Source organism: Camelus dromedarius, chromosome 1 (genome assembly GCF_036321535.1).
Source record: "Camelus dromedarius isolate mCamDro1 chromosome 1, mCamDro1.pat, whole genome shotgun sequence".
In the NCBI taxonomy this organism is placed as follows: Eukaryota; Metazoa; Chordata; class Mammalia; order Artiodactyla; family Camelidae; genus Camelus; species Camelus dromedarius.
In genome coordinates this window covers 16314512-16342025 of record NC_087436.1, presented here as the reverse complement: position 1 = coordinate 16342025, position 27514 = coordinate 16314512, and the positions used below count along the sequence as shown (strand labels likewise).

The 27514-nt window shown below is 34.2% G+C and overlaps 1 protein-coding gene across 5 annotated transcripts in view; it reads right to left on the bottom strand.

The window, feature by feature from the left end:
• Positions 1-27514, bottom strand: part of LRBA (LPS responsive beige-like anchor protein) — a 620799-nt gene that overhangs the window by 109893 nt on the left and 483392 nt on the right. For all 5 annotated transcript variants that reach the window (XM_031464854.2, XM_064490742.1, XM_064490851.1 and 2 more), the window contains exon 47: positions 22362-22514. In XM_031464854.2, the coding sequence (XP_031320714.2) occupies positions 22362-22514 (153 nt within the window). The remainder of the gene's footprint in view (positions 1-22361; positions 22515-27514) is intronic.

The following is a 27514-nucleotide window of genomic DNA, read 5'->3' as shown; positions in this document are numbered from 1 at the left end:
ACTCATAAAAAAAGTTAGCCTATTTTCCTGATAAGAACAATACCAGAGAATATACTTTCTCTAAACTTGCCCAATCCTTCCATTTTCTTCACAAATTTAAACCACAGAACATGCTCTCCCTGGACTTACACTTTGGCCATCTTTTCTGAGAACTGAAAAAGGTAAAACAATCTCTTCAATATGCTTCTCGTACTTTAGATCATTTTTGCCACAACACATTCCCCTCCCTTGTGACTTACGTCTGCCAATCTCTGATGACTGCCGAAGTCCAGAGCAACCTCACTTTAGGAGTGACCTTACCGCTAACTGTGAATACAGTTTTTTTTCTAGTTACTCTAGAACCCTTGACCTTTCCTCTCTTCCACAAATAGTTCTTGTTCCACAGGCAACAGGATAGAAAACACCCAAATATTCCCTCCTCAAGGAGCACAATTCACTCTCTTACTTTCTTATTTCTTTCTACCACTGGGAGCCCATTTCTTTTACCTATTAATGCCTTCATTCTTCTGAAGTGAAATCAGGAAAGGAACACAAAGGATGACAAAGACAGTTTTAATCAACTAATGTGATAGTAACAAGTCTTAAAAAAAACTGTTAGATTAGAATCTCCCAAGTCAAAACCAGGAATTTTCTTCTAGCATATTCTATAATATCAATGTCCTATTTGCTATTGTAATATTAACTAATTGTTTCCAATTATGCATTTTATCATTCTTACACTTCACAACAGACCCATCCTCCTTGCAGTTTTAGGAAACCCAGCTTGAAATTACACTTCTCAAACTCCCACGCAGCTAAGAGTGACAGTGTGACTAAGTTAGAAGTTAGGATGTGAGTGGAAGTGAGGTACCCAACTTCCTAGTCACATCCTTTAAAAAAAAGAAGCTGCTTGCCCTCTACTTACGTTTGTCCCTTCCAAATGAATAGAATGTGAATTTGAAAGGTGACTGCGAAAGAAGAACGAGGCTGAGGCAACAGTGGAACAAGTCAGAAGGAACCTAGTGACATAATGGATTAGAGTTTTTTCTAATTCCTTGGATTGACTACCGGCTCAGACTTTACCCAAGAAGGAAACCTTCCATCCCTATTTAAACAATTACTCTTTGGTCTGTATGAAAGCTATAAATCATAAAACCAGCAGCAAAAAATAGTTATATTTAGAAAAACAGGATATAGATACAGTCTAAAGAGGCAATACAATCAGATGGAAGCCATAAAAGATCAATTGCACTCAAACATAAAATGTATCTCTTAGATGAATATGAAAATGAATATATGCATGTATATGTATGACTGAAACATTATGCTGTACACCAGAAACTGACACATTGTAAACTAACTATACTTCAATAAAAAGGAATGGAAAAATGTATTTCTTGGAATGACACAGAGAATCCTTCAATACCCAGCTCAAATGTCTCTTAAATATCTTCAACCCCTGAATGAAGTTAGTTGCTCTGTCAGCTATGCTCCAATTTATCACATTCTCTAATGATTATTTTCATTAATAAATGGTAAATTCCTGGAGGGTAGGGATTTTATCATGCTCATCTTTTTATCTTCCCCAAATTGAGTGTAGAGTTGGGCACATGATAAGAATCAATAAAAATCTGCTGAATGGAACACTGAACTTTTAGAAGTGATGGAAGAAATGTGCTGAAAATATTTTTTAATGCTTTTCTCTACATGCAAGTCATGCATTATAATAAAATTTCTCCTTCACCTCTACAACTCCAGACCCTGATTTCATAATTTATATCTTTTATGGCATCATCGATCTCAAGTTGTCTATAACCACTAATTTCTTTGGAAATGAAATGCAGATTCTATCAACCAGTGCCAGATTATGAACATTTAATTCATGAATTGCAGACACTTTTACGTAAAGAGTAGGCTGAACACATTTTCACAGGAGTAATAAATAACTTCAGATGTCCTTGTAAGAAACTCAGCAATAGGGCTCACCTATTAATTTTCTCTACTGAATGCATTTCCACATCAAAAAAGTGTTACCTATCATTATTTTATGTTACCACAGTAGAGAAGTTTTAATCTTCTTTTATATCACAATTCCCTTGCCTCAGTGGCCATGTGATCATTCAGAAGTACACGTATTTTAAATCTGTCATAATGCTTTAAACCTACTTCCCTTATTCAATATCTGCTGTTTATTTACTGCCAGGAGAAATTAAGTAACTTAACCATGGTCACAAGTTAGCTAACACTAAAGACCTAGGACTACCCTCCTAATATTCTGAGTGTTAGTAAATATATATCATACATGTTCATGTGTGTATCATATTATTTTACAAAACTATTGAAGTACTTAATATGGAATCCATTACACATGATTATCATGTTTCTCAAATTTACTTGAATTCAAGTTGTAAGTCTATCAATGAATATTCTGTGAAATCATATAAAGTCAAAGCCACCATTTAAAAGTAACAAGAGGGAAGGAAAATAAGGTTAATAACAGTAGGTCTAAAACATGACAGAGTAAAGAGAGTCATAAAAGAAATACAATTACACCCAGATTTCATAGAAACAAAAAAGACCTGGCAGTGATGGCTATTTTATTATACATCAGAAGGACTAAAGTGAGATTTAAATTTGCTTTTTTGGGATCTTGGGGGTAGAATGAGGATCAATGGGAAGAAATTACAGGGAAAAGATTTCAGTCAGTAAAAGAGATACTTGAAAACAGAATGTTTGAGACAGAAAATTCTGTGATAATATATTACAGTCATAATTTCTATGTAAAGTAGAGGTCTTAATAGTAAGATTGGCGGGGAGTCATTTTATAAGAAGGAATTCCACCTGAGACCAGAGTGGGTACCTGAATAAACACCATTATACACTCAGAGTGATGATTTAAATGCAGGCTAATAACATGACAGCATGGTCCATTTGAAAGACAAATTTATCAGGAGCATAGCATACATAAATGTAAAAGAGGTTGGAGAACCAGAAGGAAGCTATCAGATAGTCCAAATAAGAGATAAGAAAGGGCAGTGTGCTGAAAATAAGCCAGAAGAGTCAGGAAAAGATGTTCTATCTTAATCAATTATATGTTAGTATATCTACTGCTGTACTTTTAAGATAAAATAGGATTTTAAAAATAACTTAATAAAACTATCTTTTATCATATTATTTTTTGTAATTTCTTACCTTAAAGTATTTTGAAATATATATTAAAAATACAATTTCCACTATAATGTGTTTAAAACAATTGAATTTCTTTCTCAAAAAGCCTATTTCGTCCTCTTCCTGTAATACTTATTTCAGTTATTAGGAAGATAATTCGCCCTGTAACCTTAGTTAAAAATCTCAAGGTCATGTTCAACTTCTTCCTCTTATGTCGGTCATTACACAGATATTGAGAATGTCTTCTCTTGTCCCTCTGCCACTGTTTTAACTAAGGTCATCATCATCTCTTTTGTTCCCTTTAATTAAGCCTCCTAACCAACTTTCCTGTACCCACTCTTTCCCAAGTCTAGTCCAAATTCCACACTGCCATCTTTCTGATGAATAAATTAAATATAATATTATGTCCCATCTCTTTCTAGTGGTTCCTCACTGTCTATAATACCAACTCTTTAGCAAGATATAAAGAACTCCTCATGAACGTGGTCTCAGCCTATTTCTCAAGCCTCAACCATGGCTATTCTTTCCCAAGAATCCTATGCTACAGCCATATAGAAAATCTCATTATTCCTAATCATTTCATACATCTTCTAGACTATAAGCTTAGTCATTTCACATGATGCTCATCAAATGTTAGTGCCTAAGCAAGGGACATTTTAAATCAATCTATATTTAGTAAATAAATCAATAAACTTTGTATTCTATTAGTAGTTGATTCTTTTGAGTGATTGAAAAAAATTTCCCTCAACATCTTTTCCTGTAGACTACAAAACTTTTTCTAATGTACAATATATCATGTTATAATACTCCAAGCATAATGTATTTATATTTGTTATTAAAATAAGAGCTAAAAATAGAAATTCGAGAAGGAAAGAGAAAAACAAAAACACCCAAACATCAACTATTAAGAAGTTCACGTATTCCTTGATAATTTTAATATCATGTGTATATTATGTGTATATACTTAGATATACACATAAACAATTTTATTTTTAATTTTTCTAGCTTTATTGAAGTACAACTGACAAATAAAACTATATATATATTTAAGGTGTACACTGTGAAATCATGTATGTATTCTCTGTGAAATGATTACCACAATGACGTTAACACATCTATCACCTCACATAGTTTTACTATTTTTTTGAGCATATATATTAAAAATGCTTAAGGTCTATTCTTTTAGCAAATTTCAAATACACAATACCGTATTATTAACTATAGTTTTAACTAACTATAGGTTTTCATTTGTATGCTGGACATTAGATTCCCAGAGCTTTTCACCTTACAACTAATGCTTTTATCCTTTGAGTAGTATCTCCCCATCTCCTCTGCCCCCCGACACTGGTAACCACCATTCTACTCTGTTTCTGTGAGTCTGACTTTTTTTTTAGAGTTCACGTGTAAGTGAGATCATACAGTACTTGTCTGTCTCTGCCTAGCTAGCTAATTTCACTAAGCATAATGTTCTCTAGGTTCATCCATGTTGCTGCAAATGGCAAGATTTCCCCCTTATTCACGGCTAAATACTATTTCACTGTGTATGTATCATATCATCCATTTATCTGTTTTGGACACTTGAGATTATTTCCACAACTTGGCTGTTGTGAATAAAGCTGCAACAAACAAGGGAACACACATATCTCTTTGAGATCCTGATTCTGTATCCTAAGGATATATACTGAGACGTGGGATTGTTGGATCATATGGTAGTTCTCTTTTCAAGTTTTTGAGGAAACTTTGTATTACTTTTCATAATGGCTCTTTCAATTTACATTCCCATTCACAGTGTACAGGATTCTCTTTTCTCCACAGTCTGGCCAACACTTGTTTTACATTGTCGTTTTGATAAATGCCACCCTGACAGGTGTAAGTGATATCACACTGTGGATTAGATTTGCATTTCCCTGATGACTGTTGATGCTGAACACCTTTCCACGTACATATTGGCCACTGGTATGTTTTCTTTGGAAAAATGTCTATTCAGGTCCCTTGCTTATATTTTAATCAGGTTTTAAAAAGTTAAGTTATGTAAGTCCCTTATATATTATGGATATTAACCACTTATCAAATATATGATTTGAAAATATTTTCTCCCATTCCACAGGTTACTTTTTCATTTTGTTATTATTTCCTTGGCTGTGCAAAAGCTTTTTAGTTTGATGTAGCACCATTTGTTTATTTTTGGTGTCATACCCAAAAACTCACTGCCAATAGCAATGTCAAGGAGCTTTTTCCATGATGTAATCATCTAAAAGTTTTACAGTTTCATTTCTCATATGTCTAATTATTTACAATAGTTTCTTATGATACTTTGCATTTCGGTGGTATCAGTTGTAATGTCTCCAAATTAATTTCTGATTTTATTTGCAACTTCCTTCTTTTTCCTTAGTTAAGTCCAGCTAAAAGTTTTTCAATTTTGTTAATATTTTCAAAAAAAAAAAAAACCAAAACAGCTTCTAATTTTGTGGATCTTTTCTATTAACTTTCTGGTCTCTAATTCATTTATTTCTGCTCTGATCTTTGTAATTTCCATCCCTCTGCTAACTTGGGGTTTAGTTTGTTCATTTTCTAGTTCTTTGAGGTGTAAAGTTGTTTAGTTGAGATTCTTCTTTTTTCTTAATGTAGACATTTATCACTATAAACATCCCTCTCAAAACTGATTTGCTGCTCTCCATAGTTTTGATATACTGTGTTTCATTTTCATTTGTTTCAGGATTTTTTAAAAATTTCTGTTTCGATTTCTTCTTTGACCCACTGGTTCAGGAGTGTGTTGTTTAAATTCCACATATTTGTGAATATTCCAGGTTTCCTCTTATGAATGATTTTTAGTTTTATGCCACTGTCATCAGGAAGAAACCTAGTATGGTTTTAATCTTCTTAGATTTGTCAAGATTTGTTTTGTGACCTAACATTTGATTTATTCTGGAGAATGTTCCTTGTGCATGTGAGAAGAATGTCTGCTTTACTGCTGGTGGATTAAATGCTCTGTATGTATCTGTTAGGTCCATTTGTTCTAATGTTAGTTCAAGTCCAATGTTTTCTGTCAGGATAATCTATACAATTGTTGAAACTGGAATAATGAAATCTCATACTATTAATATATTGTTGTCTATTTCTTTCATCTTTTTCATTTCTTTTTCTTTATTCTATTCTGGATAATTTCAAATGACGTATGTTCAACTTCACAAATTCTTTCTTCTGCTTGATCAAGTCTGCTGTTGATGCTCTCTATTGCACTTTTCATTTCATTTATTGTATTCTTCAGCTCCAGAATTTTTGGTTTTTTGTTTTGTCTTTTTTTAAATGATTAGTACCTCTCTGTTAAACTTCTCATTTTGTCCATATATTGTTTCATGACTTCTTTGTGTTTTATTATAGCTGTGATTCCTAAAGCAACTATTTTGAATTTTTATCAAATTGCAGATCTACAATGCTTTGGCATTGCTTACTGGAAAATGACTGCGTTCCTTTGGTGGTGTCATGTTTCTTTGATTTTAAATGTTCCTAAACTCTTGCAATGCTGTCTTCACATTTAAAGTAGTCACCTCCTTTAGTTTTCACTAATTGGCTTTGGGAGAGAAATACCTCTGTTGGCCTGCTAGGCATTCTGAAGCTTTCTCATACTTTTTCTAAGGATGATCCTGCTCCACACTTCTTGTCCCCTCTTCGGTGATAATTCTTAATATTGAATGCCTTATCTTTATGCTACAAAGCCAGGCCATGTGCTGAGAGCCTCCTGTTTGCTTTCCCTAAAGTGATACTGAACATTTATGGGTTTTCTCCCACAGAGTGGAGCCAGCTCTCTGCATGTGCTCGCATGCCATCTGCAAAGATGTGCACTCTGCCTTCAGGGGCATGCACAGGGAGATAGCTACAGGGCAGGAGGATATGTGGGTGAGATGCATGGAGCATTAGGGGTGCCTGTGGGCCAGCTGAAGTCACGTGCAGGAGAAATATTTCCAGCAGCTTACAGGTGAGCTTCCTTATGAAGCAGTCAGTAGGAGCTGTGTCCTTCTGATACCCTCTGAGAATCCTTCTGTTATTGTCTCATTTGGTTCCCACCCCCCATAGCACAGCACACCTCAGTATCCTGGATGGAATGAGGAAGAAGTGGGCCTCTTTGGCAGTGTCCAACACAGGTGGAGAAGCTGGACACTCACTCACACTCCACTTCTCCCTAAGAGCTAAGCTGCTTCTTTGGGGGACAGGGGATGGGGGACGTGGGAAAGGGAAACTTCCTCTTACTCTCAATGCATCCAATCTGGGATTTTTTTCCTCCAACACTGTGCTGGAACTTCTCTGCTGGACTCTCAGACTTCCACAAAGGCACTCCTATCCTTGGTGACTGTAAAAACCAGTGTTCTTTGAGGGAAAGATGGTAGAAAACTCCTATTTCACCATTTTTCTGATGTCATGCTCCATAAACATGTAATTCTGCATCCTGCATCTTTATAACATGAATTTTCCTTTTCATTAATTTCTAAATCAATATATGAATTTTTAGGTTTTAATTTATTTGATGAAAATTGATAAGAGTATTTTTTTGTCACTGAACACTAACTGCATATTTTCACTCAACACATAGGACATAAGATGTATTCTGATAATAGGTCTGATCTCATTCGTATGAGTAAAATTTAACTCATATATATGCAGTAGTGTAACTTCATTGCAGGCACTATAGTACAGAACTTAGTAACACAGATTTCTTGCTTTGGAACTCCAGCTCAACACTGATTAATTCTGTGACTTTGGCAAGTGACATAACCTCCCTGTGCCTCAGTTTTCTAATCCACAGAGTGGGGCAATAATAGCACTCACCTCGTACAATTGTTGCAAGGATTAAATGAGTTAAACCAAAATTATTTACAATAATGGTGATGCATACTATGTGCTCAATGAATACTAGCTATTATTATCTTTCTAAAAATCTAAACTTTAATGAAAAATCTTACTGAACACAGTATGAATAAATTTTGTTTATGGAAAATATATAGTGAGTATAACACAGAATTACAAAGGATATATTTCCATTTGTAATATACAAAAATATATTTAAGCATCTTCTCTATTGAAGGAAAGATTTTTTTTTTAAAAGGTAAAAAGAGGAAAATAAGGGAACATCAGATGTTCACCAGAGAATTTTTCTCCCCAGATACTCATTTGGTTGAATAGAAATACGTGAGATGGTGAAAGATACAGTCCTAGATAAGCATGGGACTGAAAAAGTAAAATGGATAAAGAGTTCATTGAGAAGGAAAACATCACAAATACTATATAATAAATAAGCATGACCTAAAGGAAATGCAGTATAACACTTTCTCAGAAAAATGCTGTGAACACAGAGGAAAATAAGCCAGTTGAGAGAAGTACATTTGATGAGCACATAAAAAAGAAAAAGCAAATGCTGCTATACAAATAGTCTGTACTTCTTCTCTCAATATTTCTCCTATGCTGAACAAGGTAATAATTTGGTTTTTATTAGAAAATAACTATTCATTGTGATTGATACAAAACATGGTTTATAGAAAAAATTCTTTTGTGGTTTTGAATAATTTAAAATACTGTATTTTGTAAATAACAGAAAAATATTAATTCAGAGACATTCATGATGGTAGAAATTTTACATGTATTCGTTTGAAGTAGCTTTTCTGTATTGTTTTAAAAACTGTAACTCACATTGTGAAATATAAATAGATTACAAGAAATGAAACGTAAAACCTTAAAATGCAAAGGAAGCATGGTTGCTACTTAACTTTAATACATTCTTTATCTTTTCTTTACAACATGCCTTATAATTGCAATTCATGTATTTTCTGCATTAATCATGTACTTAGCCAGAAACTACCTGTTTTTTATTGAAATACCATGCTTATCCTACATGTACTATTTTGTGCAACATATTTCATGAGTCTCACCATTGCATATGATCTCTCACACTAACCGACTAGTACTCAGGTTTGACACCCAGAGACACTAAAGGCTAAATTCCTCTCTCCTATAATCACGACAGAAACTACTAATCATTCATGGCATGTTCCAGGCAGATGCTGCAAAAGGAGCAGAGTTGGTCATCAAGGAGACGACTATGTTCTACTCTTGTCCTGAAGCATTTTGGTTCTGTCTGATACTTTTGGATGACTCATCCATTTTCATTCATTCTTTCAGCAAACATGCCCTTGGTACTATGGGCCAGATAACTGTGATAGGCTTGAGGATGCAAAGAAAAATAAGAGAGGTCCTCAAGTGGCTCAACATTTTGTGGAGGAAACAGGCAAGTGGGAAGTCCACCAAAATGGTACGTGTGTGTGTGTGTGTGTGTGTGTGTGTGTGTGTGTGTGTGTGTGTGTGTGTGTGTGTGTGTGTGTGTAGCTAAAAGAACACACAGGAAGGGCATCTAAGGCAGACTCTGTTGGTGGTGGCAGAGTGCTGAAGCGTGGAGGGAGGTATAATTAAAGCTTCTCCAGGGAATTCTGAAAAATGTGCATAAATTAGCTAAAAAAAGCTTGGGGGTTGAAGGAAGGGAGGAGAGAAGGGGGAAGGAGAAGTATCCATGTGGCTATTGGGGGAGCAATGTGGAATTTTTGTAAGTAGCTTATAAAATGTGAGAGAACATAGCACTTTTAGAAAAGTGTAAGTTGCTCAGTATGACTATACTGTCTTTTGTAAATAATGAATTTGGGGAAGTATGCAAACAGACTGTAAAGAACTATGTATGTCATGTTAAGAGTCAGGAAGGCTATAATAACCACCAAGGTAAAAGCAGTATTTGTGAGCGTCTCCAATTTAGGGAGGATACACACAATTTAGAAGTATCTTGATATAGCATACAGAAAAATAGTTTGTTTTATATAACCTCATAGGGTGCTGAATAAAGTGGTCTCAGGATGATGCAGAAATATGTATAACTGATTTGTTTCTGACATGAAGATTAAATTTCTTCAAGGAATCTGGGTTACAACTCATGCCTTTTTACTTTTAAGAAGGATCTGAATCAGAATCCATAAAATACAATTTTCAGGCATACAGAATAACTGTAATATCATTTAATGAAAATAAAAAATGAGAGGATATCATAAAAAGACAATTTCAAAGAATGTTCTGGAAAAGACAGGTTAACTTGTTGTTAATGGGTTAAGTTGTGGTCCCCTAAACAAAAGATGTTGGAGTTGTAACCTCCAGTACCTTAGAATGTGACCTTATTTGGAGAGAAAGTCTTTACAAAGGTAATGAGATTAAAATGAAATCAATAACTAGTGTCCTTAGAAAAGGAGGAAAATCTGGACAGAGGAATGAGCATGCATACAGGTAGAAAGTGAAATGAAGACTGGAGTTGGTTGCTATGAGCCAAAGAACTACCAGAAACACAGAGCTGAGAGACAGACTTGGAACAGACCCTTCCCCACCTCCTGCAGAGGGGGCGTGAAACTGCCAACACCTTGATCTCAGACCTCTAGCTTCCAGAATTATCAGACAACAAATTTGTATTGTTTAAGGCACCCAGTCTGTGGTACTTGGTCACAGCAGCCTCAGGAGCTAATACAACAGAGTTATAGAAAAAGTAACTTCTAAGAATCGAACATAGCAATTAAAAGCCATAACTTATCCTAGACTGGATCCTGAATTGTAGGGTAAAAATTCCATAAAGAACATTATTATGTCAGCTAACAAAACTGACATATGGAAAGTAAATTAGATAAAGGTGTTGCAGTAATTTAAATTCATGAAATGGTGTTACTGTGGTTACATAAGAAAATATCCCTATTTTAAGAAGATATTTACTGCAGTATTTGGGGATAAAGTACCATGAAGTGTGTAACTTACCCTGAAATGATGCAGTAAAAATATTACATATATATATTAAATATATGCATATATATTCATATTAGTATGTAAACACAGTGGTCAGGGGAGGGAAGGGAGACAAAAAAGGAGGGAGAAAGCTCATATAAAAAAAGGAGGGGTAAAATGCTACCAATAGTGAATCAGGGTAAGGAGCACATGAATGCTCTGTGAACAATTTAACTTTTGTAACTTTTTGTAAGTTTGAAATTATTTCCCAATAAAATGTTAAAAGAACTTTTGAATGCACAAGGTTAGAAATAAAATATTTTTAGTAGGACATAAACGTGGTAAACAAAAAATACCAAAAGGTAAAATAAAGAAAAAAAGTGGGAGAGAGGGGAAAAGAGGAAGAGAAGAAAAGAAACATCAGAAATGATTTAAGCTAAAGAAATTCTAAAATGCCTCAGAAAAAATTGAGATGTACATTTCCACACAAAATAAAAATCAAGTACCGCAGTTAACAGCATTTAATTGAATATATTATTTAATATTCTAACAGTAACACTAACTAAATTTGCCTTTGCTTAAAAACAAGAACATTAGAAAATCTACTTTACAGAAAGTAACCTAACACTTATTTGGCATATCTGTTAATAGAGAGAAAAATGAAAAATGGCCTCCCTTTTCATATAAACACAGGACTCACACCACTATTCATTGTTTCCTAGCATTGCAAGTACTTTGATATCCATCGTAAGTGTATTTTCTAATGATAATTCCAAAATAGAGTGAAAAGAATCAATGAGACCACAAAAAATAAGTAATGCCAGAAAAGCAGAAAGCAGTCCTCTTCTTTTTTTTTTTTTTAGGGGGATGGGGTGGGGAGGTGGGTGGTAGGTATTGTCACATTCTGGTTACCATGACCAAAGAAATTTGCTGATTTACACAAAATTTTTAGTTGGGAAAAAAATCTGTTTGATATACACCAGTTGTTGGCAAATCAGACAGACATAAATACCACAGTAAACAGTCATTTACTGGGTATCGCTGTGCAGAGAGTTGCATGAAAGTAGCCATAGGCAGAACCAACCTCCCAGCAGAGATGCTGCTTTTCAGATAAACTGCCACTGCAGGTGACATGGCCCAGTGCCAGGAACAAAGGCAGGGAGGGACTGGAGGCACGTCTTCCCAGCACCACGGAGCACCTCCAGAAGCCACGGTGGTCGTGAGGGGAACCGGGCGGGCAAGCGCTCCTCTGTGAATTCTGCTACCAGTCTCATATTGTGAGCCCATTAGTCTCACTTTCCTTTTCCAACCATTACCATTAGTCCCTGGCAGAAATGGTAACTTTCAGCTGTACCAGAGAGAGCACTACTGTGATAATTTACACAAAGATTGAAAACGAAAAAGTAAAGAGTGTACTTTCTAAACCTCTTTCTTTTTTTCTATTAAGAAAAGTATCTCTCCTTCCACTCTTCCCCTTCTTGTTACTTCTAACATCTAGAGAACTTAAACTGCTTGGGACAAGCAGTATGTCACCATGAGGTTTCATTTGTTGCTGGGTTTTTTGTTTGTTTTCTTCCCTGAAGTCAGCGCATCCAGGTACTTCAAAACTTAGAGAAAGAAATTAAATTATGAAAAATTGCTTGGAAATAGATTAGCCATCTGTAAAATAATATCCCAAGTAATAAATTTGGGAAGAATATCCAAATTCCAATCATGGTGATTCGGGTGAATCTATAAAAGTATGACACTATTAATGTGATTAATAAAGACAGTGCTGCTCTGTTGGAAAAAAGGCTTAGCAGAAGCAGGATGGTCAACATAGAAATTATCCAAGGGAAGCACAGAAAGTAAGAATTTGACAGTGTGTCCTACACAAACCTAGAAGAGAGGATATTCAACCACATAAATACGAATATTCTGACTTTTGTGGCAGGCATTGTATCTCTGCACTGGACACAGAGGCATCCGGCTAACACAGCCAGTGAGATTTCCTCTGGAATGAACATGTCATTCCACGAGGGCAGGCCCTTGTCTGCCTTGGCTGCCTCTGTATCCCCAGGACCGAGAAGAGTCTAAGTACTGAACAAATACTGTTCAATTCATTAAGATCATCCAATTGTCTTTTATTCTAAATCAATATTATCACACAATGAGTTTTTGCTTATATTTGGATTCCTGTACAGTTTTGGGTGAGAAACTGCTTGGCCAGAAAGAAGAAACATTCTGGTTTCCCTGATAGTTAAATTCTTCATGACAAATAATGTTGCTTTGTATGTATAACTTGCAAGTCTGCTTACTGCAAGTTAATAACTAAAATATTTACCAGCAATTGGCACATGAAAAAAATTAGAGTTTCTGGCTGGCATTGTTAGGCTGCTTCTAAAATTTTCTGATTTATACTGATTTTATATTTGAATCTCTTTTCCTCTTACATTAAAAGTCTTGATCTTGATGACTTTGACACAATTCCTCATTTGCTTAATTTACAATATACTCCTATTAGTTTCAAAAGAAATATACCAGTTATATTTAAATAAAAGACTAGGAAAAGAATTTTAAGATATCTTCTGGTTCTCTTGTCTATAAAACATATCCTACTAGGGATACACTTAGGGACTGAATTTTTTCCCCTTCTTGATTTTATTTTTTAAGTTATATAAAATATTTAATAGTTTCAAAGTCACAACTATTAAAGAAAATATTTTCCACCTGTGAATATGACATTTCTTACTTTGGCCAGTGTATCAAAGGGTAAATAGTTAATTTTGATAGAGACCGGCAAACTTCCCTGGGAGTGTGTCATTTTGCATTCTCATCAGAAACATGGACCAATGCCTCTTTTCCCACAGACTCATCAGAAGAGCAAGTTGGTGAATTTTTGGAATGTGGCAAATCTGGAAGATGAAGATGGAATTTCAGTACTATTTATATTTCTTCCATTATGAGTGAGGTTGAGTATTTGTTCATGTTTAAGAGGCACTGACATTTATTTTTCTGTGAATTGTTGCTCATTTTTCTATCAGATTGTTGACTTTTAAGAGTTCTCTATAAATGAGCTTCACTAGTTTTAAATCTCAAATATTTTTATTCAGTTTGTCAATTGTCTTCTGAGTTTGTTTCTGATGCATTTTTAATGTGAAAATTATCAGTATTTATGTAATCAAAGTGATCAGTTCTTTCTTTTATTACCTTTGGATTTTCAGTCATAGTTGGGGAAGTTTTTCCCCCCTCTCAGGTTATACAGAAAGTCACTAATGTTTTCTTGTGTTTGTCTCACCTTTTCATATTTAGGTATGTGATCCTTGGTTTCCTATATGACAAACAAATATAAGGTTATCTTTTTTTCATATGGCTAGCCCATACCATTTATTATAAAGTCCATCTTTTCTCCACCATATGGAGGTTAGGATGGGGGTTTATATCTTCTCTTCCCTTAATCAACATCGAGCCACTAGAATAGTACAAAAGAGGTATTCAACAAGCATTCGATGAATGAAAAAATAAATGTGCATTATTTCTTAACTATACCTCAGGGGATTCTGATGCAGATTATGTTTTCCACACAACATGTTTTAAAACACACCTCCATTAAGGATACAGTTTACATCTGAAACTAGGCTTCTATATGCAAAATAGCATAGACGGTCCACTGGGTAAGGAGAATAACGACCTATAAGTCACATGAGAAGAAAACCAGATTGAGAATGGGTTATAGGAAGGCCATAAGGTACTATGCAGGGGGGGTTTCTGAAAAGTTTCAAGGAAGAGAAAATTTGAGAAGAGCTGTTTGCAGGGTTTTGTCTTATTTTGTTTTTTAAGGGGGTGGTAGTAAGGATAAGGTTATGAGCTTTACAATATAGTTTGGTTAAACAAGAGTAGAGTATGCCCACGCTGCAGTGTGTAACAACAGCAGGTGGCAGGCACTGGGATGAGCAGGAAAAGCATGTGGAATGACAATGTAGAAGCCAGAAACTAAAAGCACAGCTATTATAGTTTCCTCTGTCAGAAAGAAAGAAGGGAAAAAAAAAAACAAAAAACTGCACTCTCCTCACACTTTCAATATTAGAAAAGAAGGAAAAAACTCTAATTAAAAAACTAGCTTCCCCAATTAAGAATCTATAAAAGAGCAAACCAAATGTAAAACAAGCAAAAGAAAAGAAACAATGATTATTAGAGTGAAAATTCAAATGAAAGAAAAAACAGAAACACAGTAGAGAAAAAACAATGAAATGAAAAGTCGGTTCTTTGAAAAGATCAACACAACTGACAAACCAAGAAAAGAAATGATACAAATTACCACATATCAGGGATGAATGAGGTAATAGCACTACCGGATCTTAGAGAAATTAAAATGATTATAAGGCATACTACGAAAAACTCTATACCAATAAATTAGACAACTTACATAAAATGACCAAACGCCTAGAAATACACAAACTACTGAAACTGATTCAAGGAAAAAAATTGATTTGGTAATTTAAAATCTTCCCTCACACATGAACAAATGCTATGATGGATTCAGTGGTGAATCCAACTAATCATTTAAAGAAGAAATAATAGTAATCTCTCACAAAGTCTTTCAGAAACTAGAGAAGAGGGAAGGAACACTGCTTCATTTCATTCTATGAGAAAAATATACATCCTGATATTAAAACCACACAAAGATATCACAAGAAAACTATACCCCAATATTCCTCTTGAACATAGATGCAAAAATCCTCAAGAGTAATGATTTCTCAACAAAACATTAACAAAAAGTACAGTATAAATCAAAAGAATGTATATCATCCAAGTTTGATATATTCAAGGAATGCAAGGTTGGTTTAACATCCAAAAATCAATTAATGAAATATATCATATTTCACTTTTTGTTTCCTATTTGGAAAACTTTTCCATATTTCAGTATTGGAAAGAAATCTTCCTATATTATCTTCTAAATGTTTATACTTTTGACTTTATTTTTAAAGCTTTAATATATTTTAATTTTTGTTTATGATATACAATAAGGTTACTACTTTATTTTTTCCGTATTAATATCTGTTATGAGTTGAACGGTATCCCCCAAATTTCATATGTTGAAATCTTAACTCAGAATGTCCTTATTTGGAAGTAGGGCCACTACATACGTAATTATTCATGTTAAGATGATGTCATACTGCAGTAGAGTGGGTCCTTAAACCAAGGTAACTGGTGTCCTTATAAAAAGGGAAAATTTGGACACAAAGATATAGCTGGGGGAAGATGACTTGAAGAGACATGAGGACACAACAGCTAAACACAAGCCAACAAGAGGCCTAGAACTAATCCTTCATCCACAACACTCAGAAAGAATCAACCCTGCTGGACTCTGATTTTAGACTTCCAGCCTCCAGAACTGTGAGTCAAAACATTTCTGTTGCTTAAGCCACCCAGTTTGTGGTACTTTGCTAAGGCAGCCCTAGCAAACCAACACAGTAACTATTTATCTTGGCACCATTCCTTCCCCTACAGATGAGTAATACCAGCTTTGTGACAGATGAAATTTCTTTATATGTCTTGGTCTTTTTCTGGGTTCTCTGTTCACTTTGATTAGTCTCTTTCTCCTAATTCTCCCTAGTTATGACAGCTTTATAATCATTCTTGATATATAGTAAAGCAAGTTCCTCTGAAATCTGTTCCTGTTCTCAGAAAGGGTTGTGGCTATAATTGGCCCTTTGTCCTTTGCAAGCAGCTTTTCATATTCCAACAAAACAAAACAAATCTACTGGGACTTGGATTGGCTTTTATACTGCATTTATAAGTAACTGTGGGGAGAATTAATAACCTATCAAAACAGTACATCTTTTTTTCCCCCACTTATTAAGGTGTTCTTTCTGAATTAGAATTGTCACAGTAAATAACATATCAGGACTAAAAACAAACCAAACACTAATCATTTTAGAGTTTTAAAATTCTTCATACATATCTACCCCCATTCCCCAGGAATTTAGATCCAACCACTGCATGGGTGAGAAGGTGGAAGGGTGGGGAGGTGATGTGTCCATAGTTGAGAATAATTATTACCAACTATACCACCAAGGCTATTTACATTCTTGGCCATATCATTGTCAATACGGAAAATGAAAAGGCAATTGGAAGAGAAACAGTATGAAAACAGCACGTTAGCTTCCGGCATTTCTACTCCAAAAAATAAAAAAATGTTGCCTAGTTAACTCTCTTAAGAAACAGAGTTTTAAATGCCATTGCCTCAGAAAATGGAAACAAGGAAATGAAAAAAGGTAAAAAAAAGTGCAACCCCTTTCAAACTTCAAACTTCTCAACCTTACAGTGTTCCTAAACACTGTAATTTAAAACATAATACGCTAGTACAATAATCTAATTGTTGTATCATTGCAAACTCAGCCAACTCAAGCTACAGGTCTTGCTCTGTGTACACGTCTAGCATTGTTTCACTAGGCACATGAGAGTCTTTGTTTCATCACTTGAAAAATGTAAATTTTCCATTCAAAGGAAAAAGTTAGAGGAGATGGACCTAGTTCAGCTACAGATAAAAGATCTACATTTATGCTGAATAGATTTAAATTTTAGCAACAGATAGGAAAGACAAGGTTGGTGGTGAAATGAAATCTGAAATTTTAATTTTTCTCTCGGACAATAACGTTAAAAAAATCACTTTTAATTTGTCCATGTATCATCTGGAAAGAAGATGACACACTCATTTTATTTTTCTTTACCTTCTCAAGCAAGTGAAGGCTCATGTCACCATTATGAAATAGTAGAGAAGACGGAAGCTACAGAGAATACACAAAAGCCAATGTGATTCTAACTGGTAACCTCAGGGCAATTCATCAATAGAAGCCTACTTTATTAAAGTCATGCCACTTCTCAGCCTTGAGAACCTTTCTATTTCAACAACCTAAGTTATCAAAAAGGAAGTACCCTCTCCAAAGAGTAGAGATACTGTCTGTCTGGTTCACTGATCTGACAGTTGCTGGTATGTACCTAGGCACTCAGAAGTACCTGTTAAATGAACAAATTACTTTTCATTAGTAGTATAATTTGAATAACTTATACATCCTGCAGCTAAAACAAAATGCTCTACTTCACCAACTTTTATAAATGGTGTTACTGCTGAGAGTATGGTTTTGTCTCTTATTCAACTTAGAACTTGAGAGGCAGTATAATATAGGTCCATAACATCAACATTATATCATGGGATAAATGATGAGCAGTCTGAACTCATACATTTTTATATTATTTGAAAGTAGGAAGGCCTGTTTCTCATTTATATTTCTGAAGCAGTATTTGGAATAATTTTTTTTTCTTGTCTAGGTAATATTAAATAACTCCATTCCAGAGATTGGTCTGTGTTAAGACTGCTTTGGTTTTACTTTGATTCCAACTGTTCAGAACAAAGAAAATTTTATTTACATAGCTTAAAGAATAATCAGTCCTATCTTGGGTTTCCTTCTAAAACACACAGGATATTATCTTTTGTATATAAATTCAACACTTGAGCCAATTTACCAATCCTATATTCAGATCTTCACTACCTACAGAAAACTCTGAGGAGTAAAATGCTTAGGCAAGGTGGTAGTTACACTCCTCTAACACAAATAGAAAATGTAGCATTATTGTCTACCATTAAAATCATGCTTCTAAAAATATTCTATTCTCTTGAAATAATATTTGGGCAACGAACTACTTAAAAAAGACATGCTGGGTATCTTAAAAATGAGTATGTCCGTTAATTAAATCTGGGATCCCCTGCTACCAATGGAGTCCTGTACAATCTGTTATTATTCACTGTCCTATAGATCATCTGTTCCTGGTGCTGGCTTGTTCCAGGAAGAGAGACAGCTGCAACACTATATCCCTGTTCAACCTGAGGACCATCTGACTTTAATTGTAACACACAGCTTGATGTGGCTCTGGCTATGAGAAGCCAAAGTATCGTCTGTAATAATCTGGAAAAGCAGAAACCTGCCAACAGAGGGCTGAAAACAGGGACTTGTGCTGTCTGGCTGCCTGACGGGCTGCAGGAAATATGATTAATGAGTAAGGTATAATGATATCAGGAACCCGATTAGCACCACAAAAAGGTCACAGATCAAAGTAGTATGCATTTCATGAGCTGCAATCATTGCATAAAATCTGTGGATTTGAAGAGGTAAAGCAAAAAGAGGAGGGGGAAACAAACCCTTATGTGATAACATGCTAACAGATACATAAAATACCATACCACTGATTTAGTCACTTACAGAAAGTTAACAGGAAATTTTAAAATGAATCAATATGAACTGCACCATAAGAAAGCTTTGTTCATCACAGGTGTATAATACATATTTCTGAATGAATGAATGAATGAATAAGTTCTTAAATTCTTTCATAAAGACAAATCTAAGTAAAATCAAGTATTTTCCTAATTACAATTTAAATGATCAGAAATGTAAATATTCATCTCTAAACTGTGTTTGCATTTAACTTGCAGTGAACTGTTATCAGTTCTGTTAAGAATATAAGCTTATTCAGAGCCTAACAACTATGAAGACATCTGTAAAACTCGTATTGAATCACCAGGATGTTTAACAGCGTAATAACGCTGCAATAAATGTGTGGTTAGTATTATAAAATACTACTTTGTATAAAATTTCATAGTCATGTCTTAGTTTAGAGCATGAGCAGCCAACACTGAAATCTTACTGGAAAGCAGTTTGGTAAGCTGCCACCTTCTGTTCCTTGGTGCCCTTGGGAGACTTGTTTCGAAGAGACCTGGGTCTTCTGAGGCTAGGGTAGTGAGAGTAAAGATGGGAGGTACTCTCCGGAGAGTGGCTTACCTTAATTTACACAGTTAAATTTTCCTCATTGTCAAAATGTTGTTGAAGAGCTTTAAATATAACTGATTCAAATGTTTCTGCCTCTTAAACTTCTTTTTAAAGCAAACACAGTGACAAATTTCTTTGCATTTTTAATAATACTAAATAAGGTAACGATTAACAGAGAGTTGGTTCCCTTGAGACTTAAAAGTTAAATTATATGAGAAAAAGTGTTTCAATAATAAAATGATAAAAAGAACATGATTTAAATTTTTTTCTTAAAGATATATTCCTCAAGAATGGGGATTATTATTTATATATCATTTTTATATCTAGCTGATAGTAAAAACATTTATTAAACATGGTGATTCAAAAGGATACTTTAAAAATGAAAAGACAAGCCACCAACTAGGAGAAAAATATCTGCAAAACATATGTTGGATAAGAGACTATGGAATATAGAAAGACTTCCTACAAGTAAATAATAAAAAGATAAACAACCCAATTAAAAAACAGGCAAAAGATGTGAATAGATAGTTCACCAAAGAATATACAAGAGTAGAAAATAAGCCTATAAAAAGGTGGTCAGCATCATTAGTCATTAGGGAAATGCAAATTAAAATCATAATGCACTACCTACTGAAGCAACTAGCATAAGTAAGATTGACAACATCAAGTCTTTCCAAGGATATGGAAGACTGGAACTTCATATATTGTTGGTGGGAATGCAAAATGGCACAGTAGACATATTCTTATCATATGACCCAGCAATTAAACTCCTAGGATTCTAGCCAAGAGAAATGAAAACAGATATCCACCCTACATGCAGATGTTCATAATAGCCTCAAACGAGAAAAAAGCCAATGTCCATAAACTAGTAAATAAACAAAATGCGCTACACCTACACCATGGAATACTATGCAGCAATACAAAGAAATGAACTACTGATACATGCACAAAATGGATGAATCTCAAAAACATTGTGCTCAGTGAAAGAGCCAGGCACAAAGAGACTACATATTGAAGAATTTCAGTTCTAAAATTTTCTAGAAAAAACAAAACTACAGAGTCAGAATCAGTGGTTGCCTGGGACTAGGACTGGGAGCAAACAGGTACACAGAAACTTTTTGGAGTGTTGTACACTGATTGTGGGGATAGTTATACCACTGTATAAATTTACTGAAACTCTTTGAATTATGCACTTTTAAACAGGTGGATTTTATGGTATGTAAATTATACCTCAATAACTGTGTTTTAAAATGGTAGACAATCATTGAAAGCAAAAATAAAGAAAAAAAATGCAGAATGACTGTACCTTCTGTTGACTTCTATTCATCCCTGAGGGTGGTGGTGTGGGAATCACACAATCATAGAAAACTGTCACATTTAAAAGCTCGACATCTCCTTTAGTATCTTTCAGAGCTAAGCTTTGTCTTGGGCTCTCATTTTAATTACAGTAACTTGAGAATTTTGAAAAATGCATGAAGTAAACTATAATGCAACATGTATCTTACGACCGTGATAGAATGTTAGGTGCTATTTCCTGAAGGCCTACTGTAAACCAGAGAATATTCTAGGAATATTTTACATATCTAATTACAACTTTTTTCCTTGTATATTTTTTTTCCTGATTACAACTTTATACTCATAATTTTCAAATTAGAAATGAGGAAACCAAGGCTCAGAAAGGTTAAATTGCCTAAGGTCCCAAAACCAGCAAAGTGAGTTCTCCAGGATTGGGAAAACTGGTCTAATGCCAAAGCCTATGCTCTTTCCACTCCCCCTGCATTGCTTCCAGTTGATATAAAGTGTGAAATTTCAGTAATAATGGACTGCAATTAAGATCTAGAATACAGGACTCAAATGTAATTACAGGTAGAAAAGGTAAGGAGTGTGACCAAGAAAACTAAAATGAAATAATTTTCCTTGTTTAAGTGTGAAGAAACAATACAATTTAAATTTCATTTTTAATATGAAGTATTCAGGGTAATGATACTTCTTTTAAAAACTGAGAATAAAGCTCCCTGATTCCAAGCATTTATGATAATTAAGCTAAAAAGAAAAGGATATATTACTTATTCATAAAACAATACAGAATCCATATAACAGAGGATATTAAAGAGTTCACTAGAGAGGATTATGAAGAGTTGTTTGTAAGCATAATGATTACTGGGCTTTTAAGTTTTTGGGTTTTTGTATTCTAAATATTCCATGAAGATTTCCTTCAAAAGATAGATTCGGGATATAATTGGAAAATCTTGTTTCTATTACTAAAACGTGCCATAGCCTTCTAACCTGGAAAACAGAATTATGCTCTTTTCCTCATATTGGAAAAAGCACAGAATTCTAGTTTCACTTATAACTTTTCCTTATAAATTTGAATCATCGTGTATATATAAAAGTAACCTAAATTCTGCACACAAGAATAAAATAAAGCATGATACCTTTCAAGTCAATAAAATTTTATGAAGTACACATGGAGATTCATGAACTGTTAGGTTACTTTCAGTTATCTCTATCAACTAGTTTTTTCCAGAAGAGCAAGGGTTAATGATTACACCAACACATGAAAGATACTTTGAGAAAAAGCTCAGGACAGACAGAGTAGATGGTTACTTATCTTACCAATCTGTTTATGCGAACAAATTCTTCTGAGGTTTTGGCCCAAGGAGGAAGCTCAACATCAGACACCACTGTCCCATCATCCATCACTCCAAGATTATAATTATTGAAGTTGACAAACATCTCAGGGAGATAATAAAATTCAGGGATCAACTCCTATATAGAAATAGAAGAAAATGTCATATTATAAATTGTAGAACACTGACTAGGTATTCATAAAAGGGCTTGATCATTTCCTATAGTGCAGAAGAACAGAACAAACACTGGAATATTTTTTCTCTTTTCACATCATAGCCTTATCACAAAGTAGACATTGAGGTAGACAGAGCCTATCCAACCAAACTGAAATAACATCTTACTGATTGGTTACATGCTTTTCTTTAGGACAAGTTTCATCAACTCAAGACTCTTAAATGCCAACATCTGAGTAATATTTGAGGATTGACAAGATACAGAGATAACGTGATGTAATAATAACAATCATCTAAGCTAGGTTTTCTTTTTTTTTTTTTTTAGGTATATGGAATTTTTGCTAGAAAAAACCAAAATCTTTAAAAACATTAAAATGCCTTGGTGTCATCATGAACCAGGCAGATACTCTTTACATTTAGCCAAGGTTTAACAATGTATTTTGCTCATGTTCCAAAATATTCAAGTTTAGTTTTAAGGTATTAACTCAGATAAAAGATCAAAATTTATAATTAGTTTAGAAAATGACCTACATGAGAAACTGAGTAAATTAAATACGACTTTAATAAGGACATTTAAAATACACTTTAACAGGACACTTAATAAGCAGAAAAATGCAAGCCAGTTAGGTTTCTGTGTACAATAAGCCCCATGTATAACGATTTCAGGGGTCCTGAAGATCAGACCTGAAATCCAGTCTTGACATGGGTCAGTGACTCAGTGGTCTTTCAGATACCCCCTCAGGGCCAGCTATGGCAGGCCCGGCTTTCCAAACGGTTGAGTAAAATAGGGAGGTCATCAGACTTTGGACAAGGTCAGTATGAACTCGCTAGAGCAAAGAAAAAAAATTCAGCAGGAATTAAGCTATTATCACCTCCATCATCCATGTGAAATGTTGCTTGACTTTGAATCGTACATCCTTTGTTTACAATCACAGTAATTAACTAAGCAGGGTAGACATAAGCTTGTCCTCCAAATGCCTGACAACCACCTGATTGCTGACTTGAAAAACATTTAAACTGAACAAAAAACAATTTTTTTTAAAAAAGGTAGAAACTTGTTAACAGTTTAACCATAAATGAAATGACACAGTGATCATACAAACATTTTTAAGATTCTCATCTCCCAAAAGGATGCATATAAGTCTAATTGACAAAAAAGGGAAAGGCACGTGTTATTTTACACAACAAAAAGCTCTAACCAATTTGTTAGAGCTAACATTTGCTGCATGAGATGAGTCAAGTACTAAAAAAAACTCTTAATAAACCCTACCACGTTTAAGCTTCACAACTTTACAAGGTGAGGTATCATCTCCATTTTAAAAATCAACTAAGGCTCAACAAAGTTAGTCATTTGCCCAAGGTTACACAGCTGATATATGAGAAATTTAGAACTTAAATCAAGATTTGTCTAACTCTAAAGCCTGTGTCCTTAATCATCAAATAAGCATAGGTTCCACTCACACAGCGCTGAACATTTTAAATGTAAGTATTTAAAATATATTTTAAGCAATTTTTTAAGAAGTAAACAAAAACTTATCATTCTTTCATGATAAGTAAACAACTGATTACATATGTAGTATTTACTACTTAATAAAATTAATCAAAAGGAAGAATTTTAAAAATATGCTGTAATTATTATTTACCCATATAGGAAGAAAAATCACTTTTTAACTATTACTAATTTACTTTCCAGTATGAATTCCATAAATTCCAACTTTGAACAAATTTCTCAAAATGTCTTATTTTCACTTCACATTATTTCCATGCCTTCCTTCTATATTTAAAATCAAAAGCAGCATTTTAGTTTAATTAAATACTTATTCTTCAAATCATGTGAATTTCAAATAATATCACCATAGTGCTCCGACAATTACAGGATGTTGCCGTTTATTTTTGCCTGTTGTACTCACTACACATCTATGTGGCAATTCCCCTAAGAGTCAAAACAATTATAATGGCTGAATTTTAGATGCTAGGCTTGTCCCAAGTTTTAAAATTTGGGAGATCAGTCATTTGTATTATAAATCAGAGATACATATTACCTAATAAAAATATTTTTAAAATACTATTTCTTGAGGCCACGTCTAGAAAGCAGAAATGGAACAAGTGAATTTCATGGCAATTTTCATAAAAAATAAAGTCTTCAGTCCTCCTTATACAGCCCCAAAGTTCTTATGATTTTGTACATTTTTCTGTTATCTTCTACATCTGTCATTTTATTCAGCTAAATAAATTGACCAAAATATATCTGCTCAAAATGGAAATCTTCTTCATTGTTTTTTTTATAAGTTCTAAACTAAATTAACAGAAATATGTTTTGTTCCTGGCCTACTTTATTTAAACAGTTGAATTTACTATGAATTTATTCTGTTACTTTAATATTAATAGCTCAACTTAAATATAAATTTAGTTAATCCAACTTGAAATTAAATGGAGTAAAATTACACATAAATAATATAAGAAATTTTTAACAAGAGGTACAAAGGAAGCAATTTAAAACTTTTAAGTCTTACTAGACTATGTTAAACTTTCAGTTAAATAATTTCCATCATGCTGGAAGGGAGGTAATAAACTCATCAATTTCCATAATTCCCATAGATTTTATTTGTAATTTCCTACTAAAAATAGATATCCTGTAAATTCTGTACAATGGACATTATACAAATATTTCAAAATTAAAATTTTAAAGTTTATTAATTAAAATTTAAGCTTAATATTTCACTAGAAATTTACTGAGATAAGAATTTTGTGTTTTGCTCTCTTTATTTTCTGCCTCTCACCCTGTACCCCTCCAATTTCAAGGGAGTAGTCAGGCATTTCCAGAACATTTGCAGGGCCCAGGGCAGAAACCTGTTGAAGACATCCTCTTTTTCTGTCTTTTGTGAAAGTGTAAACACACGGGAGATTATGTAAAATGTCCAGGAAAAGCAGCGTCAAAGGTTAGTATTTTTAAAAAGACAGAAACCAAAGAAAAGAGAGAAGATTTTCCCCCAAAATTAGGGAACCAAGTTTCTCAAAATCTGTAACCACCTTTTTTTCAGCCTGAGGGGTAGGTGAGGGGATGGCGTGCTTACTGCAAATGGTAATCAGGGTCACTGCTTGCCCACCTAAGGGCCTCTGTAGGAATTAGAGAAAAGCAATCCTTCTGGGCTAATTCGGCCCCAAGAGAACTCAGCGTGGTAAGTGTAGAACAGCTCTATCTTTCCTCCAGTCAAGCACCCCCCCCCCCCCACATAGAGAACAACCTGCCCACCTCTACATGATAGCTTCATGATGGTGTACTTAGGGAAGCCAGTCCCTTGGCACCAGGGCCTTTGGCATCAGAAAATATATCTTAACTCAAGTTTGGATAGCCAGCAGTGCTGTTGGCTTCCAAAAGACCATGTGTCTTAGACAATGAGGATATTACAGATAAACTGAAAACGTGAGAGCCAATTATCTAGGTACCGCATGAGCCTGGATCTCATTCAAGCCCTGGGAAAAGGAGGTCCCTGTACTACCCATCTAATGACTGTGAAAGAATTTCCCACTAGCCTAATATGAAGAAGATTTGAATTCAAACCAGGACATTTTTCTTATACACTTGAGTTGGTGGTTAGGAGTTTATTATATGTACAGTTGGTTTAGAGAGAACTATATGGATGGAGTAGGAGATAATTTAAAATAGGACAAATGTTTCCAAGAAATCAGTACTGAAGAAAAAGATTATGAAAAATCTAATAGTATACAGGACATTATCAAATAAGCACAATTAAGTAAAGGAATGAGTATATATACTTAAAAATATTATAACCTCTTGAAGGAAATCTGCATAAATAAATCAGTTGATGGGAGTTGAATACCCTCTTAATACAAAATAAATATGCTGAACTCAACTGAGGTCCACCAACGTGTAACCAAATACATAAGTATATATACTACCTGAATTTTACTATGCATGATAGTGACATTCAAATTATACAGTAGAATTCCATTTTAATCTTAAAAGCATCTTTCTAAAACTCATGCTTTGATATAATGCCAATATTACAGCTTAAAATTATTTCCTTGGACAGATGAAATTTAGTAATAGAATCAAAGATTATGTCTTTCTAATACTTCCAATGTCCGTTTACAAAGTGAAGTATGTTTTATATTCATTAGAACAGAACATTCAGCTCTGGATAAAAAACATGTTCAGCAATTCCATCAGCGGAAAATGATAAGAAAACAGCACTGACAGAAGACAGATATTTACAATTCACATTTTCTTTGGACTTGCTGACAATAATTTTAACCTGTATCACTTAATTAGGCAGATGGGTCTTAGAGGCAGGTAACATGGTCAAAATATAGTGTATAATCTCCTAAAATAAAAATGTGAAAGGTTCAACCAGAGGTTATACCACAGTTCAGGATAAGCTGATTGCTTTGATCACAAATCTCAGGGCTTTCAAGGCATAATGACAAGGATTGGTTGTGACCACACATATGCTTTAGTTTTCTTTATTAAAGTATGATCCTCACTGATACGAACGTGCTCAGCAGTGAGGCTGTGTGACTCTCCTAACAGTCACCAGTTCTACCTACAGAACTAAAACCTTCACTTCCATAATACCTGGACAGCCGTGACAAATAGTAATCTACCAGTCCAAAGCAAAAAGATAATCAAAACTGAAATCAATATAAAGATGCTACTTCAGTGATAAGTTTTTATTTTATTCTTTTTTTAAAAAATGTATTTATTTATTATTGTATTATATTTTTTATTTATTTATTTTTGATGGGGTGGGGAGGTAATTAGATTTATTTTTAATAGAAGTACTGGGGATTGAACCCAGCACCTTGTGCATGCTAAGCATGTGCTCTACCACTTGAGCTATACTCTCCCCTCACTATTTTATTCTTACTAAAATATGAAATCCTGACAAGTCAAATATAAGCATGATAACAAGGTAACTAATTTAATGTATACTGCTTGGGGAC